We start from the raw sequence: 22,103 nt of genomic DNA, 5'->3' as shown, positions 1-22,103 counted from the left end.
CTATGAAATAATTGCAAATCAAAGCATGCTCATCTATTCAAAAATAATTATTCCAGTACTGAATGAAAAAATAACATTGAAAGAGTGTAAAAAGCAATACGTATTAATAAATGAATTAAAAGTGGTAAATGAGCTACTTACAATCGTTTGTTGGGGTACACAGCTTGATGCAGTGACTTTTCTCTGGCGTATTGAACATCCTTCTCTATACTGTTCTTGCCAGGAATAACTGGCAGTGCAGGCAAATCTATGGGAATTAACACTGTCCATCTAGTTTTCTCCTCCATTACATCTACGTTGCCTGCAAAGTGAAATGACAAGTTAACATTGAAAGTTAATTTTCAAGAAAAATTTATGTTGACTTGAAGATTCCACAATTCATTTGTTCATCCTTCGCAAGGGAAGCAAATTTAACAATACCCCTACTTCAAAAACTCATTAACCAAACTTCAAATCAAAAATAAATTATTAAAAGATAAATAGGTTAATAAACTTTATTAGTAGTTCCTTATTCAAAACGTCGTCTATCAATTTATTGGATGGAGAGATACTCAGCTGTTCCAATTTCCATCGGACTATTTTCTGGCGGTTGACTATAGTAGAATCGTGTTTTGAATAATTAACGTGTGTGATTTCCACTATCTATAATATAACAAAGGAAAGCTTATGTAGTCCAATGCGGCATGAGAAGAAATAAATAAATAAAGGAAAGAATTGGCTTATACAGTACACGTAAGGGACAGGAAATTCACGAATGACGCATTGTCACGTTTGAACTACTGGACTGATTATCTTGAAAAATATACATTCTTAATTTACTGAGGATGTTTATAGGCCTACTTTAAATTTTTAAAGCCAGAAACAGTAATAATCAATCACGGTCAATAAAAACAAATCATGACAATGACTCAAAAATTATAGAAATCTCAACGCCCATAAGCCTCAGTATGTATGAATCACGTACCTCCATTTTATTAAAATTATTCAGAAATGAATTCTTATAACATAACTGATAAGAAATTTAAATCAATGAAATTGTTCCATAGAAATGGATCATAGCTTACCAAGTTTACGAGCAATTTGGAAATTTTCTCTTTCGTTATACCTCTCCATTTGTTTCATATCAACAAATGTTTTTGTTACATTAACTGGAAGAAAAACATACAAAATATTATAACAATCAATGTTTTCAATGTTTATTTCAATAATCAATGTTTTCAAAAAAATTGAGATACTTTCAAAAAATATTGTATCAACTTTAACATCACAGAAAATTTATTTTGACAGTTCAACTGATTGAATACATATCAGCTACATATCGTAAACTAGGAATTATTATTCAGTTGATTGAAGACAATTTTGACGAAAACTATAGTCTGATTTGGAAAAATGAATGACAAGTGATAAGTGAATACTTTAATAATTAAATTGGTAATCAATTCAAGTACACATCATCCTAAATAAGAAGACTTGTGATAGATGTATCAACATATTTAAATCAATTTTAGATTTCTGAAATTTTTCATAGCGCTATTGTTGATCGTTCTAACACTATTAGGCTGAATTATTCGTTTGAAGTAGAGATAATATTTTAGTAGTACATCTTTAGTTAAAAAAACAAAAAAGTTACAATTTTGGTTCCAAAAATTAGTAGTCAGATAAAAAAAATGCTTAAATAACATAATTACCTCTTTCGTTTTCATCAACTTCAAAGTATTTGATAGCTTTCAACTCCGTCTTCCATTGCACTGACTTCTTAGGACCTTTCCTAAGTTTGGCAAAGACAAGGACTCCTTTAAGACCTTCAGCTTTCTGCCGATTCTCTTCATTTTTGATACTTGCTTCACGAGCAGCTTTCTGTTCTGACGTTTCGGGAGTTGGAGCTGTAAAATATTTTTATAGATGAGTACAATAATCTCACAAAGACGTTTATATCACGAATTATGACAAAATAAAAAAACTAACAGTAATAGCTTCTCTTCCACATCAAATTGGAAGAAGTTGAATCAAACATCTAAGGTACAGTATGAGTTACATTGTCACTTCAGTAAGTAAAGAAAAAATTTAGAAAACTCCAAAGGACTACTTTCTTGTCGTTTTTCATTAAAAAACAGATTTTCAACAACAGCAAGGAGCAAATGGTTGATAAAACTCAGAGTTTACTTATTGAAACAATTAAGATGTTTTGAAAATTTCAAAATATGATATAGGAAATTATCATAGGAATTGAATACTTTGAATTAGAGAGATGAGTATTAGTACCTATTTATGATGAAGTCAAACGTACAATAACAGCATTGACCATTTACCGAATTTAGTTAACAAGTGTAAGACTTCCAGAATAGTATAGTCTCCAAGTAGTACCGAATATAATTAAATCACACATCACTAGGAGACTCCCTAGGCCTTGAGTAATAATATAATTTAGATATTTGTAAGAAGGGTAAGTAACTGAAAATAAAACTCACAATTGTTTTCTCCATTGGAATCCCCATCTTTTCTTAAATCATCAGGATCTTCTTTCTTAATTTCAATTCCATCTTCAGTTTTAACTTCAATCTTAATTTCCTCAGAATGATCAAGAGTATCCTGGTAGAACTAAAAAAAAATTTAACGGAAGGTTGGTTTCAATAAATAATGCAGTAATATTTTAAAGTATTAAAAGATGCCTAATCAGCAGACGCTGTAGCAATATTGGTAGGTTATATCTATATAACTAGTCCCACAAATATAATTATAATGTGAGCAGAATGTTATGGAGAAGTGAGAGCTTTACATGCATTTGTTCAATTCAGTAATACTAACAATACTAACTAAATACGGTAATATTAACAATTTCAAATAAAACAACATCTAAAATTATCTTCTGCTAAACTCAATAATATTCAATTCAATACAAACTCAATAAATTGGCTTATAAAGCCGCTACTCCTTCTAACAAGAAAAATATTCTGAATTCTGTATTTCAGGCAAAAATTTGTTATTTGTGAAAACCAATTTGTACAATCAGCTTCTAAAACACACTTCAAGTTGGAATGAATCTTTATCAAAGTGCTGAATGAGAGATTTTCAAGATTGAATAAAGGCTATCAAATAGGAGTGTTGTTATAGACACTGTTTCATAATAGTATTGATTCTTAAATCTAAAGGAATAGACATTTTTCCTCACCCGAAAATTCGGTTTAGTAACTGGAGGTGACTTGTCATCGTGGTTGGGTGAAGTTGGTGGTGTTGATTCCTTCTTATCAGAATCTTTGCTAGTACTCAGTCTTCTAGTTTTCTTCTTCTTTGAATCTTTAGACGAACTCATAGAGGCGTTGAGAGCATCCATGAAAGAGCCACTCTCTTGAAGAACTGTGAACAAAAGATGATAAATTATTATAGGGACTCCAAACTTGCTAGGCTGTACCGTAATAGCTGTGAAAATTTTATTTTGGAGAAAGGAATCATGACAAGCTGAAAATGAGAAAATTCATAACATTTGACAATCCACATTTGAGAAATTTGCTTTTGTGAACGAAGGTGAGCATATGCTCAAACTGATGAAGTTGAATGCTTAAATAATGTATTTTAACTAACTAATATCCTACTATTAATAAGTTACCTAAAGAATATCCAAATACTGATCATAATAGACTATAGTATCTATATAAGAAATGCAATGAACATTTATAGAATAAACTGAATAGTTGATTGTTTATTGACGAAAGACTTGTAGAGCATACTAGAACGCACTCACAGCGAGTTTCCCATTGGTATCTACATAAATATAGGTTTTAGGTAGAAACGACAGAGTATAAAACTAAATATCTTCAATATGCAAAAGCTTGCATATTGCTTCAAAAGCCTTCACTCGCCTATTCATGAATGGATAGAACTGAAGAAATAACCTAGGTATCTTACAGCAATTGTACAGAGTGGCCCAAAAGTAGCCTACCCATCAAAGGTAGTGGCCTCACTACCCTTGTGGTTATTATGTAACCTAAGCTTAATTAAATTATATTTATGATTGTTAGTAAATTTTATGCCACTCTGTATAAATATCGTAGATGTCATATTAATTTTATACCTTCATCATAATGAGACCTAACCTTACTTACGAAGTATGACTTCATAAGACAAGCAATAGCTATATTATTGCTCATTTATAGCCTGAGTTATAAATAGGTGAAATAGCCTTAACGGTACCGTAGGTCCACCTCGCCTTGCAGCAATGATTCATGGAACCGATCCTTCACGTTTCTTCAGACTGCATTATGCAGTCATTTATAATGTAGTTGGCTACTCGACAATCATATTCCAGAAATGATATCTCAGCCTCTAGCACGTTGTTGAAAGTGTGTAGCCTACTGTTTGGAAAATCAATTGCTGATGAGGAGTTGGCATAGGCCTACACACTACGTCCGCTCGCTCACTAGAGCATACGGTACCTACTCTTCGTATGTAGCCTACCGTAGTTGTTTGTATAATAAAATATACGGTAACATTACAGTGATGTCCTTCATTCATTTGTTTGAAGAACATGTCATTGAATTTATTTCATTTTGTGTTTTATTGAGCTTGACATTCAATTCAATAGTTTTTGACAAGTTTATAACTATCACTATAAAATAGGGTAGGTACCGGTACCCATGGTGGAAATGTTACAATAAACTCAGGGCTCTTATCAGTGAGAAGGGGATTGAATGATGGATACATAAATGGCTAGTCACGTGTAGGTCTATTCTATTTGAATTTAATTACAAAGTAATATTCTCGATCATTATCACTGATTGAGCTCCAGTATATTCAGCCAAGCTATTGAAAAGGTATCAATCACTATTTAATTAATAATTTTAATCCTGATTTGACAAAAAGAATAGAATAGAATTTCTGTTCCTTGAAAAATATTAATTTTCATGAATAATTGTACATTATTATACCATGTTCAAGCAATTCAATTCAACTCGGCAAAATAATTCATTGCTTTTTTCTTTCTTAATTAAAAATATGATGGTGCCCCAAACAGGACTTTTAGTCCTCGGGGTACTTGAAATTATTTATTCTTCTTTTGATGTAAATGAGTTATTGTGATTTCTTTGTACAACGTGTAATTGTAATATATTTTATTATCTTTATTTTTTATAATTTACAAGATTGTTGTTGTTATATATCTACTGTACTATTCATAATTTCTGATTGTGTAATGTATAAATTGAAATTGAAATTTATTGCCAAAACAAAATTACAATATATTAAGTTACAAAGTGTTAAACAAATAAGCAAAACTCAAACTTAATTATTAGATCAAAACTTAATTTATCTTTATTTTGGCGACTAAAATTGGAAGAATAAATGAATTTATTATTATTATTATTATAATTTCAAGGATTTTGCATTCAATCAAGTTACTAGTAACTATCTGATTATACATATTTGTATATATTTTAAAAATAATATATAATAATTATTCCATTTTCAATGTTCCCTAGACATGTGGATACGGCAATTTACAATATAAAATTTTATATTGCACAGGTTACTAGCTAGTTTGTAAATAAAAATCATTTTGAAAGTTAACAATCATTCTCAACTGACAATTGGTTTGGTAGAGCTTATATTAATATTTGAATGTAAAAAGACTAGCATCAGTGAATTATTTGATCAAGTAGGTAATATTAGTTTCCACTGAAAATAAAGAAACTTATTATTAATAAAGAAACTTTATTAATCGGAACGATATTGAAATTATTTCTATTTTGCAAAAGGCTACTCCAAAACATGATCGATGTTATGAAATTACTCTTATAAAAACAGCTCAAAATGGTAGTATCTAGCCTATGCTATTCAACTGCTTTCAACATAGCGATCGCTAGCTTTACAATTCAACACCTGTATGTAACCGTGCTTCGGTACACTTACAGGTACACTTCGGTACACTTACACTTTCATCGGGACTCCTTCGTTGCATTAGTAATTTAACCCACTAGAAGTAGCCTACATGTATCTACATGTTATTATAATGTAGTGTAGCTTATTTTACTGCGTTAATAGTTACTTTTTGTTCTAAAATTCAACGCCATTTTCATTTCAGTTCTTATACTATATTAGTACATTGTTTAATATTATTCTTCATTCCAAACTTTCTTTTCTGACTCAAGCTTTGGGCACGGCCGTGGGGGGACCTTCACACTTGTCGCTCAGCCCCCTGTTTCCCTCTCTCCTGCACTACAATTCTTTTCTAATTTCATTCTTCTATTTCCCCAATTTTACACAAATAATGCAGTCTTCCGCAATTTTTCCTTCCAATTTCCCCCTTTTTTTTACTATTTCTGATGGAAAGTTTCACTATCTCATTTTTTTATTAACAGGCTTTCATAAAAGCGGATGGCATTAAATGCTATTTGGCTTTAATTTAACAAATTTTTATAAAACTAAAAAAATTGCAAAAAAACAATCGCCCGGTCAAAAATTTAACTTTATCTCTTTGCATGACACTATTCTACCGGAAATCGTTAAAGGTAGATGTGAAATTATTTTGTACATTTCATGAAATATGAATTAACCAACAGTAGCTCAAATAATCCCATAGCATCTGCTTCTTCAATTTTAATTTCTATTGAAGTAGCCTACATTACTCGTATAGATCCATATACTTCAAAATTGGTAAATGATTCCATTTTGTTTGATAAATTCAAAACATACATAGAATATGAAAAATTGTCAATTGAATAATTTTAACGTTACTGATTAGTTTTTATTGAATTATAATTATCTCCCATTTTTTATTATTTTTATCTCTCATCTTATAATGCATATTCTTCTTCAATGTATTATCCTTATTCTCATCTCCCATTTTATCTTAATACGCATTTGAAAATATTATTCTTGGTGAAAAAGTTCAATTCAATTTATTCATTGACAATAAGTTCATTCATATATTTTTCCAACTTTTGTAGAGCTAATTCAATATAATCATCATCATTGTAAATATGATACATCAAATTTTATTTCAAGTGTTAGTAAAGATTTATAGTAGAGTCTAGGCCTACTCATATTCAACTTGTTGAACTTTTCTGTTAACTATTCTACTATAGCTTAAATATTTATTTATGTCAGTTTTTAAATGTATTAATTTTTGTGAATGATTAGTATTTTTATTTAAATGTGAATATCTTTGAGAACTAACGCTCAATTCCAAGTTTCTTGGGCTAAATTTTTTCAAACTTTTGCCACTTTAGTTACGTAAATTCTTCAGAAAAATTAAAAAAAAGAGTGTATGCCAGGCTTTCAGAATTTCTCCAGATGCAGTTGATGGATGGTTCAATGTGGTTGCATAAATTATAATTATTATAAACAAATGAGAAAAAATTGGAATTGCTTTGTTTTTCCTAGGTACCTAGTGTTTTTTCTTCATTGAACACTGTGGCTATGGTGATAATAGTAGTGCCTAAAATGATTCATTCAATTTCAAACTATCATGATTGTTAGTTTTTGTGATACAAGCATTTTACTCATTATTGAAAGTTTCGTTTTATTCTTGTTGGAATAGTCAAACGTGCTTTGAAATACCGTAACTATATATTTTTTAATTTACTGATTTTTATTTATTATTATCTTTATTTAGGACTAAAATTGTATTGAAATTGTACACGTGAAATTCTGACATTATTTTGGACTTTGTTATTACCATAAATTTGGAAGAAAAATAGCACAAGTACTACCTTATTATTTTATCAACCGGTAGGTTTAAAGCAGGGTGACTTTGTCCCAATTTTGGGAAGTTGAGATTTTAAAAAGCTTGCAATCAATACTTAAGTTGAAAAAAATCTCTTGCTATATTTTTTATTGTATTCTGCAATGTTTAAAGTTTATTTTTCATTATAAAAAGCTAATTTTTTACTTTAACAAAGATATATTTTTTGAAAATAAGAGACAATGTCAACGAGGGGTCGGGATGACTTTGTCTCACTTTGAAAAATACTGTATATGGAAAAAGTTAATTTTCAATAGTTAGACAACTGTCAACCTTTAGAATGAATAATGACATTGAGAACAAATGAAATCAACTTCAAAAAATCACAAATTTATTGAAAAATATTTCAGTTTCTGCTGTGAAAAAATCTTCTGTAGTGTTAAGGCATGTTGGCAGTACAGAAGCTATATTACCCTATATGGGTAATATCATGGTATATAGAAGAATATATTTTTCATCTAAATACCGTGGATAATAAAGCTACTGTAGTTGGCACCAGCTGCAGAATCAGTGAAAAATGAATATTGAGAACGTATTAATTTCAATCAAGGTGGATATTTTGTTTCATTAGGTAGAATACATGATATTAATCATATTTTGAATTGTATTTAGAACATATCCTGCATAATATCACAATTTTTATACTGGGACAAAGTCACCCTAAGTTTAACCTAAAGATTACCTTGTTGTATTTGACTAGTAACAGATAACCCTAACTAGTTCAACTAGATATTATGGATACACCAGTTGAAATATAATAAAATGGCAAAAATAAAATGCACTCGGTCGATATCATAAGTTTACGATATACGGAGTTTTTCGACAACAAAATCACAAGATGAAGAAAGCAGTTAGGTTTTAAGTCGATAATTCAACTAATATATCGAGATTCGACAAGATATCGATTGCAGAACCTCGATAATGATTAGGGCTACGGGTATCAATGTTGAACATGGTTGAGATCGGAGATAAACTGATTTGAATATTTTTCCGCGAGGTGAGACAAAGTCACCCCGGTCGACGGTACCAATGTTATTACATCAGTGTCATTTGTATCGTAAATTGAATAAAATAAAATAGAAATTTTCATTTTAGTACTAATCTACTAATTGTTGCTATAACAATTGTAATTTTCTTGATAATGTGTTAGTTTCTATTATAATTTTATTGGAAGTGTGAATATTGTATTTTTCAAGTGTTTTGGTGAAATAAAAAGCTATTCTATTCTGCGCAAAACATTTTCCAACTACAATACAGTCTACACATGTCAACAGTTTGTTATATAAGCCTAAGTGACCATTATTTTGCTGATGACGATGCACACATTTACAGGGCAGACTGACCATGAAAGATGAATAATCACATTGATCTCTAGATAGGACATCATGACGCTACAAGTCATGTATTACCTGTAGTAAGATTCACTTATAACTGACAGCATTGATTGAATGGGAACTATGGCATAAGTAAGAACCCAAAGATTGTTACCATTAATGCATAACATGATCACTCAAGCGCGGATCCAGGAATCTGACCCGGGGAGGGGTTATTGAGGTGAGAGAACCCCCCCCCCTGGATAATTGTTGAAGTTTTTATTCGAGAAAAATATTTGTATTGAAATAAATTATAATATATTAAATTATAATAATATATTATTATATATTATAATAATATAATATATTAAATTATATTAAAAATTTAAAGTATTTGCGCTTTATTTTTATAATTCATTGGATGATTTCTGTATTATTGCCAAGATCATGATACTTATTTCTGCACCTTCAACTTATTTTTTCAAAAACCATTTGGAAAAGTGGTGGGGGGGAGAGGGGTGGCGATGGATCCACGCCTGATTACTATGGGAACCATAGTCAAATACAAATAAAATAAGTTGAGCATTATTAAATTAATATAATTTTCTAATGCTAGTTTATATTGTGATAGATTATCCATATGATTTATTTTTCAGATTGCAAAATTTTATTGAAAATGAGATTGTTTATGTTAAAATAAACCATGATTATTCATTTATTTCTATTTAAATTTGATGCTGCATACATATTAAATTCTTCTTTGGCATGTATAACCGGTTGTACGAAAGTCTGTTGAATTTGAGTCATGATTAAATGCCACGACAATGGCTTTGTTGTTCAGTACTCATAAAATAGATAACATCCAAAATTCAAATATTTCTGGCCCATAAACCAAATATTATTGGTTTCACTTTTAGTTATTATTGTAAGTACTATATTAAAAATCAGTTGTATCACTATACATTCAAGTTACGGATACTGTATTTGCAATTGCGCGTAGTAGGTAGTGGCCGTTGCCGGTACGCGGTACCAGTGCGCCGTGTGCTGCCTAGGGAAGTTTGACTACTGTTGGCCTTGATTGTAAAGGGGAGAGGGTTATCGCTGTTGCCATATCACTTCCCCCTTCCCCACCACTCAACATCCAAACCACTTGGGCTACTGTCAGAGTCAGAGCGACAGTGGCATTCCTTACAAACATCAATGCTTCCCATTCCACCGATGCTGACAGTCCAAAGTGATTCTCACTACAGAATTCGTACAGCTGACACCAGCAATCTTTCCAGTGTTTATTTTAAAATAATATTATGCTACTTATCAACTCGATTCCGTAAGAATGCGATAAGGTACGGTAGTTCTAAAGAAACTTTAGAAATAACTTAGTTATCTCAACTTCCATCTTTACTCGTAATGTAGCCTAATTTATGTTTCGCAAAAGTCATAATCGCGTAATTTCCTAGAAAATATTTTTCAGTTTGGTGGAAACGCTAGAAAAATTATCATGTGATCTACCAAATAAGAATTTTTAATCAACTATAACTTACGGTATCCTAGCCAGTTTGTACCGTAACTCAATTTTCTTCAAATTTATAGTTAAATTTGATCAGTTATTAAAATGTAATTTGCAGCTCTTATATAGAATTCAAATCCTAATAATAGACCATAATCAAGATTAATTAGATATGGCGATAAAGTGGTCAGATTCTAAAAATAGGTACGGTCCCTTCCCACTCACCACGCAAGATAAAATTACTTATGTGCCAAAACATTAATTTGTTAAGTTAGATTTTAATAAGCAATATAGGTAGGGTTTGGTAATTTTGCTATTCACTTACAACAAATGTTAAGTGAGAAAATACAGTAACTAAATAAATTATGCCAATTGAGTACAACCATCCACAATAAAAGATAAATGAGTAGGATAGTCAGAAATGAGTAGGGTAGGCTTAAAAAACGATTCTGCTCATCCACACTATTTCAAATGAAGGATTAGACCTTGTGTAAACCAAAGCGGGACGATTTTAGACAATCAACGGCGGCATCAAAATAGTACTGCTCGTCACCAGTCATCATCCCACCCACGTCGGTGTGTGCAATGCCGAAGTTCAACATGAACAATTTCATATGATCATTTTTCTCTTAAGTAAGCATGTTGTCATGTGTATTGCAGTAGATACAATATTCAAAACGACTAGAAGTTATTGCAATCAATTATTGAGAAAAGCTTTTCTTTGCTAAGAGCGATGCCCACATAAGCTCCAGACTCGTGCGTGGGCAACCCAATGAGACTGATTAGTTGACAAACAGCTGAGGTGGGTTGGCCACCAGGAAGCGTTACTTCATTAAATTATTTTAGAGTCAGCGCATGAATCTCAACTTATTCAAGCGATATAGCTTATCAGTGGGACCACAAAGACAACCACTTCCGAAATTTATGAATAGTACTAGGAGGGTTTTAGTTCATCGACCCTATGTTAGTTGTAAATAATTTAAAAGTTTATGTTTACTTTTTAAAAGGTTATGTAATTACTTTATAAAGTTAGGGGTTTGATTCAATATTTGAATACAGTACGTTAGTATCATTGAAAATATAATTTTGGATAAATACAAAGAACGCAAACATTGACCAAATAGGTGATCGTCTATGAACCGAAATATACGCTACAGTACGATGTGAATGGCACCCAGTGTAAACAATGCAATCAAGTTCTAATGACAGTTTAGTAGATATAGGTAACCATAGAGAAACAATAGCGTAAGTTATGCTATTGTTTCTCTATTATTTAATAATAGCTGATAAGTCGAAGTTCACATTCTTTGTGCATTATCTAAAATCAATAAATCTTGAATAATATGGAACATATTGCAATGAAGCAAAAACCTAACCTACCACATGAAAATTAACAGAACCTTTCAGGTTATGTTCACCTAACCTAACCGACACCCAGATTATCTTCAGATTGACAGTATACCAACCCAATCAGGAAACATTCTGGGTGTCCCGTGTCAACAGCTAATGCTCTATGTCCCACTCCGCGTGGTGTCCTAGTGTATTAGTACAGATCTACTTATGTTCAACATGTATAGGTTGGCCTAATAACTCTAGAAGGATGTCCGAAAACAATAGGATGGCATAGATATGCTATCATTACATACAGGTTTGTGAGAATGGAAATTGCTCAATATTTCAGTTACAAGGATAATTTGATAGGGGATCCCATTCAAATTAAAAAAAAGGTACTTTTCTATGGCTTCAAAATTTTGATCCGTCATTTCGAATCTAACTTTATTATTTAAGAGGTGGCAATGTGATATATGATTTAGTTACAGAATTTCAAGAGAAAATTAAAGGCAAATCAAATTTATACAAACACTTTCAAACATCAAAAATAAATGAAATAAATTATGTACCTTAAAAATCTGACATTTCTTATGTATATCGTTCAAGATGCGAGATGTTACTATTAGTGTTCACCGACACTTGATTTTCAATGTACTAGACTATTTTTGTATGATTCATTAATATAAGTAAATGCTAACACCTTTGATATCGATGTGCATTTTCTACCATTAATTTTCTCTTGAAATTCTATATCAAGAATCATATATCACATGAACACCTTTCATTTAAAAAAAATTGAGTTTGTTTAAAATAGCAGATTATATAAATTAAATAGCAGATTAAAATAGCCTAGTACTTTTTCTTCACTTAATACAATTGGGATCTCCAATCAAACCTATGACAATCAGAAATATTAAGCGGTTTCCACAATTTTCTCTAACTCTGAATAGCCTATACATATAATATATCTATATAAATATAGGTGGGTACGGTTTACGGTATTTCTAGAAACCCTCTCAAGGATCAGTCTTCAATGGTCACTCATCTCCGCATCTCCATCAATGACTTATCTGAAGATGAATGTAATATTGAATAAATCATTCTTCAATAATGATACAAGACAGTACCATACTACTCTGGTATTCTATCATTGTGGGTATTTATGAACCAATTCTATTTATTCTATTACTGTATTATGATATTTGAAACTCTAAGGGAAAAGGGTAGCCTAATCAATTTAATTCCGATTATACAGAATGTTTCAGAAGTAGTGTCGAACATTTTAGGGTATTGTTCCTGGATGATAGGAGACTACAAATGTCGTATTTTAAGTGTCCAAAACACTGTATTTTAAGTTATCCTTTTCTAGCTGCCATTTTGTTTTTTTCACTTATGAGTTTTTATCTCCAGAACGAAATGTTACAGTGATATGAAATTTGGCATAAATATTTATGCTATATAGACTCAACTTTAAAAAATAAAAATTTTTTGATGTAAATTTTCAAAATGGCGGCCATCTAAAATTTTTGATTGCAAATTTCACGAAAACCGTTCACCTACTTTATAAAAACGTTACAATAGACAAAGAGTTAGCAAATTTTATCAAGATTTCAATGATACCTTATTTATTAAGACTGATCGAGGAATACCAGAGAAACTAATTCTTTTTGTACTGCATGCATGAACTCTTTTCACCATTCAAACATTATTATTAAATTTCCAATTCCAATTGTATTTAAGATGACGTATTTAAACTTGGTATGGCTCCATATGGCCATCCAGCTGATCTGACAATGTTTTTCAGATGATCTTTTTGTTCATGGTCATGCTTGCATTACGGAAAGAATTAATTTCTCTGTTATTCTGTAACCAATCTTAATAAATAAGGTATCCTTGAAATCTTGATAAAATTTGCTAACTTTTTTATAAAGTAAACGGTTTTCGTGAAATTTGCAATAAAAAAATTTTAGATGGCCGCCATTTTGAAAATTTACATCGAAATTTTTATATTCAATTTCTTAAAGATGAGTATTTATAGCATAAATATTCATGCCAAATTTCAGATCAATGCAACATTTCGTTCTTGAGATAAAAATTTTCAAGTGAAAAAACAAAAATGGCAGCTATAAGGATAACTGCTGAGTACTGGACACTTCAAATACGACATTTGTAGTCTCCTATCATCCAGGAACAATACCCTAAAATGTTCGACACTACTTCTGAAACATCCTGTATAATATTCCTCATAGAAAAATCTGTCATATGAGAACAGTGATTAGTTTTAAATAATACAAATTATTATGTTAGGTGAGGTTGTAATGTGATTTTATCCATTACCCAGTCTCTGTTGAATGGGAAAAGTACTTCAAGTTCTTTTTCCTAAATCTTCAGGAAAGTTTCACTCACATTTCCATCAAAAATGTTCATCTTGAACATTTATTGTTCATTCAGTTGTAATTAATACAACCAACGCCTATTATGAATAGCCTAATTGAGCCAGACAATAGGTAAAATGAAGTACACGCAACTTGAAGCCATCAGCAGTTGTATTTTTTATTAACACAACATGTATAGACAAAAACAATGCAGATCATCATGTACCAATCATAAAACACGGTTACCTGAAAAATATTTGCATCTGATCCATGCTGACAACTGACAAGCAGAGAACTGTTTCCCAGCACAGTGCTAATTCCATTATCTGTCAAGAAAGGTTATCAGACACAATAAACACTATAGACTGTACTATAGTAAAGTTCACGTTAAAATTGCAGTATTTGATTAACATTGATGTTGCTATCCTTGTTATCATTCAACAAAGCAGATAACACTATTCTTTTTTTAGTTCCGCAACGTTGGCAAATCGTTTTAAACAATGTGGAAATATTATCAACTAAATATTTAAAATCAATTTATGCATGTTTTTATACAATAATTGAAAAATATTGGTCATCAAATAATGATTAAATATTAATCATTTTATTGGCGAATAAATATTTATATTGATTATTTTCAACAAGAATGAACAGTTAATATCAAATCAGATATACCAGTATCAGCTGGATTCTATATAGAAGGCAATAACAAGACAGAGAATTGGAAACGCGGTTGTCCTATCATTTTCCACTGACATTATAACGTGAACCTCACTATATTGTCTCGATATAACCTGCACCGGTAAACATACCACGTTTCAAGGAGCTTTTCAAGCGTGATCACAACAGATTACTATCAGTGTGAGTGACCTGCACAGTGAAAATATAATTCCCATCAGTTCCTAATTGGTCAATCCTCATTTAGCCCGGCCGGGCGAGTATCAATAGAACAATTATTATTAATACTTATGGGAATAATATTCTTACTGTACCGAACACTTTTTCCGATACACATGTGTAGGAATCTAGTTTTATTGGTGACATTTTCACAGTAATTCGATTTTGACACTGAAATAGATCTCCAAGATATTTCTAATGAGGATACATTCTCCAAGATATTGTTTATCGAATAATACTTGAATCCTCAAAATAATCAATTCTATAGAAATTAGTACACAAATTTTTATTATTTTGAGTTAATGTCTTGTGAAAAAATATTTCCAAAATTGATATTATGAAAAATCAAGTTGTAATTTGACTGCCACAAGCGGTCTTTTGCTGATGGTGCGGTGCCTGAAACAATGTCTAGTTTTTCAGTTATGGGTAGTTAATTCTATTTTCTTGTGACAAGTGTTTGATTGATTAACCTTTGATTTGTTTGTTAAATTTTGGCAATAAAGAATTGAATTGATAAGCAATACCTTGAACTTATCCTAAAAATTTCACGAAATCGTTTGTTACTAGTTTCAAAATCGATCACCCCAAACATTTCAACTCTAGGCGCTTATATCTCAAACATTATAAAAACAAGTTTTCTCTTGGAAATTCATTTCATTTTAGTTACTTTTATAGTATTCCAAATCGAAATACTTTGAAAAATGATCACAAATAAAAAAATTCCAGAAAGCGTTGTGAACAACATTAATATTTATTTCATTACTTTCCTCTTATTTCTATGCAGTCATACAGGCGGCATTCAGCAGTCGTTCACTTCTTTACTCAGACTACATTTTCATTGGGAATGATAAAACGTCTTTGATGAGCATAATTTGAAAATAATAAAATGAGTCGATCAAAATTTGGCAAGTATTCAACTGTGAATGGAATAACAGGTTATATCGAGAAAAAAAATTATATCTACTCGACAGAATTATGCTCAATGGTGTAGCAGTAGTAAGGTTGAAGAAACATTAAATAAAAATAAATTGAAAGTTTAAGTTGACGAAGACCTTGAGAGCAGTATGTTTGATGGAGACAATAGAGACTGGACATTCAACTAAAATGAGCATTTCAATTAAGCATTAAAAAAAATTATGAAAGATTCAATTCAATGCAAAAAGCTATATTTTCTAATATACCAAAAAAATTAAGGTACAACAGTTTTAGTTTCTTCAAAGTTAACGTCATTTTCTAACACAGCTCTTCATCAACTTACCCCTTCAATTATAGTATAGACTATTCTTTCTATTAACGGACGTTTCCCATTGATAGCACAATGTTTTTTACAGGAAAAGTGAATAAGTAAGTGCTGTTCCTCATGAAATTTAGGATTCAATCAGCAGTTGGTCTAGTTGTAAAAATATATGATTCAATAGTGGAGAAATCAACTGTTTAGCACTTTTTTCGACTCAATGCAAATTAACAAACTCCTATGTAAATAAAGTTATAGTTTACGAATGTATCAGTATTAATAAGTACAAAAATTATTAAAAGAATTCATAATTAGTAAAGCGCATTATTGAGAAGATAATTAGACTGGAGATTCAATTAAACAATTTCTAGTTTCACATTTCGCATAATCATGCCTGAACTACTGGACTGATTAAGTTTGAATTTTGCTTATAGATTCTTAAAGGTAGGCGCACACAGATCGTCATCGGACGGACGTACCGCATAGGACGATGAGATTTGATGTATTGTTTTCAATTGGAGTGCGCATACCTATCCGCATCGTACGCATCGTAGATCGGAAATGCCGTCAGGAATCCCGAGGAGCATTGAAGCCGTTCGGATTCAATGGCTCAATCGCACGGCGATAATTGGTGTTCAGTCCAACTATATGTTGTCTGAGGACATTCAAAAGTTCAAAAAACATTACTTGCGATATGCGGAAATACCTAAAAATTATTACTTCGTCTTAAATTAAATCAGGATGATTGAATTCTCCGAATTCTATCCTTTTTTGATTAATTGTATAAGGATCCACATTTTTCGTTTCTCTTCCTACGTCGCTGTACCTCTTCTTCGGCTAACAAACAAGTAACAATAATTATCACTTCTTCTTCTCTACTGTTATCCATCACTTATATACTGTAATATTTGTTTATTAAATTCCTATTTCCCACACGATTCGACATAAGTCGCAATGAACTAAAATGCCAATGCTCCGATGACGACTAGTGTGCGCAGTACCTAAAAAAAGTACGATCCGTCCGATGACGATCTGTGTGCGCCTACCTTTATTCACCGAGGACAGTTATAGGCTTATTTTTAATTTAAAATTCAATTACAAGTTATTAATTAGTCCCTTGCGGAGCATGGGTTACCTACTAGTAACCAATAAATCTAAATCAGTGAATAATTACATATTCGAAATCCTCGGCCATTGATTGTCCCACACTTTTAACTGATCGGGGGGTTATTAAATAGTTATTCAACAACTCAGTTTTGTGATCCTAAATGACTTGATCTATTTGTATAATAGAGAATAAAGAAAACCTAACTTATTCATGAATTCTATCAGTTGATTGCACCTCTAAGGATATTATTTGAAATCAATTCTCAAGAACATCCTTTGCAGGATTTGTACAAAAACAATCCAATCACGCTTTGTTTGCCAAACAGCCAATTACATGAACCAGTCAGAACGATTTTAGTATTTTGAACGATTATAATTGATTTGCAGTGATTGGTTAGGAAAGTTTTGAAGAATCAATATATAAATACAAACACCTACAAGTACAATAAAAAGTTTACTTTTTACGAATAATAGGTACTTTAGTAGAAGTCGTTTAGTTAATTATGTTCAAAGTAAGACATAAATAGCCTTAAACTTTCACTTGTTGATATTGAAAGGGTAAACTAAATTTTGATCGGTGTTTGGAATCCTATTTATAAAATAAAGCAGCATTTGTGTAGGAAGATTGCAGTAGAATTATAAAAAAGTTTGAAGGGTAGGCCATTTACAATCTCATGTGTATAGCTCACAAAAGCCAGCCTCGAAGGCAACAAAAGCAGTAGTTTGAAATAGAAAAAAGTTCTAATTTTTCGAGAAGTAAAATTTTAGTAGCAAATTTTTTTTCTTGTAGATTGAGCATAGAATATGATTGGCAGCAATTGAATAAATGAAATTTGTGTAGTTGATTTAGGTCTTCAGGTCTACAAACTCTAAAGCAAAATTATAATAATATTCATGTATCAGGTTTAAAACAATTTTTTGTTTGCATAATAATTTGATTCAATACAAGAAAGTTGACTTTAGAATGAAGAGATTTAATCTAAACTTACCTAGGAGGAACAGCTATTACAACCACACATCCCAGTAAATCAACTTAATAAAAACTAGAATACGATATCAGAAAGTGAAACCGGGAAGAGGGAAGCCTCATAGAACAGTATTAATATTTGGGTTTGTTGAGTAGCTTTTCTTGGGCCTAATTCGAATTTCCAACATTTACGTTTACAGACCATTTAAAACTTCAACTTTTTCAAACAGTGAAATGTTTATACAAATTACAGAGACATAGAAACATTAATTTGATTTACTACTAGTAATACGAGGGTGATCTGAAAAATTGACGCCTAACTATGTAGATTGTAGATGACAAAACGTGAACAAGAGCGTATATATCTTGATGGACATTATATTTCAACTCAAACTAAGCGTACATGAAAACTACGCTTCCAGATGGCTGAAATTCTAGTGACAGTTATAATGAGACCAAAAGTATTACTCTAAATAATAATTTATTCTGTGGACTGGAAATTAATGAGTTGAGTGGAAAGTTACGACCGATATTAAGACTCTATTTTTCAGAGATCATCATTATCATCACTTCACAAAATTATTGTTTAGTTCTATAGTAGTTCATAAAATGTCTAAATACTATTGTAGGTTGCAAGAGTGCATAAATAACAGTTTTAAAAAGCTTCTAGGTACATGACATTCAGTTCATTTTGTTGTATCGCATGTTCAAAAACTTGAAAATAACTGACATGTACCAACATTTTATATCATGCTTTCAATTTCTGACCCTTGGAGAAATCTTATAATCTTAGTAAATCGAATAGCTACACAACATGCCCCTGGAAATTGCATAGGATAGAGAAGGACGACGTGTAGGTCTTGATAAAAAATCTGATTAGTAGTAAAAAATTGTGAGCATGAAAATGAGATTTTGAAGTCTTACCTTTGGAAGTTGTTTCTTACATTATGCATCACATAATGTTTCTATTTCCGATGTTCAGTAGCAGAATCAGGAGTTCAAAGTTAGATTTTTCCTAAGCATTATTTTAGTAGCAACTTTACTGGTTTATTGCACGATTTACTCACCTTGATAGTATAATAACGAGACAACTGACTTTTAAAAAAAGCTAAAGTAGATCTTCACCGACGATTAAAAAAATTATTCACAAAAGCAAATTTCTCAAAGAAAAGGTAAATGAAAAATAAATATCATGTTGAGACAAAAGTTATCAACTCTGGCACGAGCTCCAAAAATCAGCCAGGCCGACCATCAGAGCCTGAAAATGACTAAAATTAATAGCATTAGAAATGTTTTATATAATCGACTCACTCTACTGTACCATCAACGAAAATGCCTGGAAATTCCTAACATTTGAAAAAGATAAACGCTATCATAAGAGAAGTGAACTCTCTTTCTCTCAATGTTTAGAATTTTCAAGTTGATTGCAATAAAACTGTATTCGGTTGCATGAAATTTCCTTTTTCTATAATATAGGAAGTAGCTTCTCAACGTGTAGAGATACAATCTCAATCTAATTTGTGTTTTAGAAAGGATTCTAATGTTGATGAAATGATCAATAGTTACAAATATCATGGAAATCAGTAGCTTCATCAAATAGTTATAGCTGGAAATATACTGCTAATATATTTCATTAATAATTCATGGATATAAAGATAAAAGACTTGCTTACACTTTGTTTTGGAGACAGGAGACTGTTTTTGAGCAGCAACAGCGGCTGTTACAGGCGCAGATGGCTTTTTGACATCATTCGTATCCGGCTTGGCCTTCTTCTCAGGTGGTTGAACTTCTTTTGTTGGCGATACTCTCTTGATAGGCTTTTTATCAAGAAGAGGTAGATTTAGTTTCTTGGACGATTTTGGAGCCGGTGGCGGAGGAATCTCTTCTTCAAGACCAGTAGACCTGAATTTCGAATTGAAAGTTTTTACTGTTTTTGGTCGGGATTCACCAGGTGCCACTTTTCTCGCTTCAACAGAGATGTTGTACTTTTTGCTATCTTTTTTTATTTCTGGCGGCGGAGGTTTTCTAATATCTGATAATTTCTTTGCAGTTGAATCAGTCTTCCCACTAGATGATGATTTGGTGTCCTTCTCAGGCGATTTATTCCTATCCTTTGATTTCAAGATGTCCCTATCGGTCTCTTTCGATTTTGAGTTAGCCTTCTTCTCTTGCTTGTCACTTGTATGATTTTTATCAAAACTATCTGATTTACTTTTTTTCTCGCTGTCATCTTTCTTACGGTCACTTTTCTTAGGTATCCTACCCAGTTTACTAATATCAGGATTAGTAGTTTTCTCTGGCATGATAGCAGACAATTCATTGGTGACTTTCGTTTTTGCTGGCTGAACTGTTTTTTTCTTTGGTTTCAGTTTATTGTCTCTAGCTTCAATTCTCTTCTTCTTTTTGCTTCCAACTGGGCTGGATTCTTCTGTATACTCTTCAATGACAAAATCTTCATCATCGGCATCAGGATCTTTCCTGATTTGTCTCATTTTATCTTTTCTCCGATCTTTTTTAGGGTCACTTTTGTTAGCTGGTACAAATGAAGAAGGCTCCCCTCCACGTTCTGATCCACTCAAGCTACTCTGTGACGAATCATCATCATTCAACGCTTTAATTTTTTTACTTTTCGAAGATGCAACTTCATTCACTGATTTCTTGGATTTCAATCCAGACGGCTTAACAGATTTTTCGACTTCATTCTTCTTGGGTGAAATTTCATTGTCATTAATAACACTTACTAATTCAATATCTTGTTTTGTTCCGTCTTTGGGAGAGACTTTAGTCAATACTTCTTTTCCGTCTTGTTTGATGATTCTATATACAGGAAGCTGCTGATCATCTTCAATCTCATGGTTATCGTTACTGGCATCTACGTCTTGATTGCCGTCGGTTTTATCAGATGTTGGATCGGTCTTCTGCTTGATAAGCACATCGTTTACGACATCGAGCCATTTTTTAACAATTTGTGCAGCTGCTAGTTGTACACCTGAAACAAACAAAAAACCAAAACTAAGCATGAACAAATTTTTCTAAAGTTATGAACTACACGAAAATGTGCATTAAAACCAATTTAAACCAACGAAGATTTATCTTTAAAATTTTTCATTATAATTTTGATCTCGCAATCTCGAGAACGAGTGGACAAATTTGGAAAATATAATTTTATTTTTCTCTCGGGGTGGTTGATGCAATGAAAAAATATATACCGTACTAAAGATGGGTCCTAGAAAATGAGATAATTTTCTTCCATAGAAATAAAAGCTTGCAATAGACTGCAATATTTTTGAGTTGGACTACTAAATAAATTCACCTACAGACTCTGATATGAAGCAGGCTCCAGTTGCTTTCAATAAGCATGCTGGTACGGGCCAAAATAATTTATCTTTATCTCTTCATGTAAGGAATTCAAACGGTAATTTCCATTAAAAAGCGATGCAGACAACAAGGGAGAAATACAGCGTAATATGCTATTATTTTCCTACGACATACTAAATTATTGTTCTATTACAAAATGCGATATCATACTATTTCCAACATATGCCAGGGAAACGACTTTGAACTTAGGACTCTTGATCTTGAAACGTGGTGATGACGAAGTGTTTAAAAGAAGTGTAACGTGAGTATCGTTTGGAA

General features: G+C 31.6%; 1 protein-coding gene across 1 annotated transcript in view; it reads right to left on the bottom strand.

Annotated features, from left to right (window-relative positions):
* Positions 1-22,103, bottom strand: part of LOC111043655 (serine/threonine-protein phosphatase 1 regulatory subunit 10) — a 67,629-nt gene that overhangs the window by 5,427 nt on the left and 40,099 nt on the right. Inside the window, exons 5-10 of the mRNA XM_022328696.2 lie at positions 20,140-21,456; positions 3,170-3,354; positions 2,469-2,598; positions 1,689-1,883; positions 1,065-1,148; positions 142-301 (exon numbers count right to left, since the gene is read on the bottom strand). Of these exons, the coding sequence (XP_022184388.2) occupies positions 142-301; positions 1,065-1,148; positions 1,689-1,883; positions 2,469-2,598; positions 3,170-3,354; positions 20,140-21,456 (2,071 nt within the window). The remainder of the gene's footprint in view (positions 1-141; positions 302-1,064; positions 1,149-1,688; positions 1,884-2,468; positions 2,599-3,169; positions 3,355-20,139; positions 21,457-22,103) is intronic.

Source organism: Nilaparvata lugens, chromosome 3, assembly GCF_014356525.2.
Source record: "Nilaparvata lugens isolate BPH chromosome 3, ASM1435652v1, whole genome shotgun sequence".
Lineage (NCBI taxonomy): Eukaryota > Metazoa > Arthropoda > Insecta > Hemiptera > Delphacidae > Nilaparvata > Nilaparvata lugens.
This window is presented reverse-complemented; position numbering and strand designations above follow the sequence as displayed.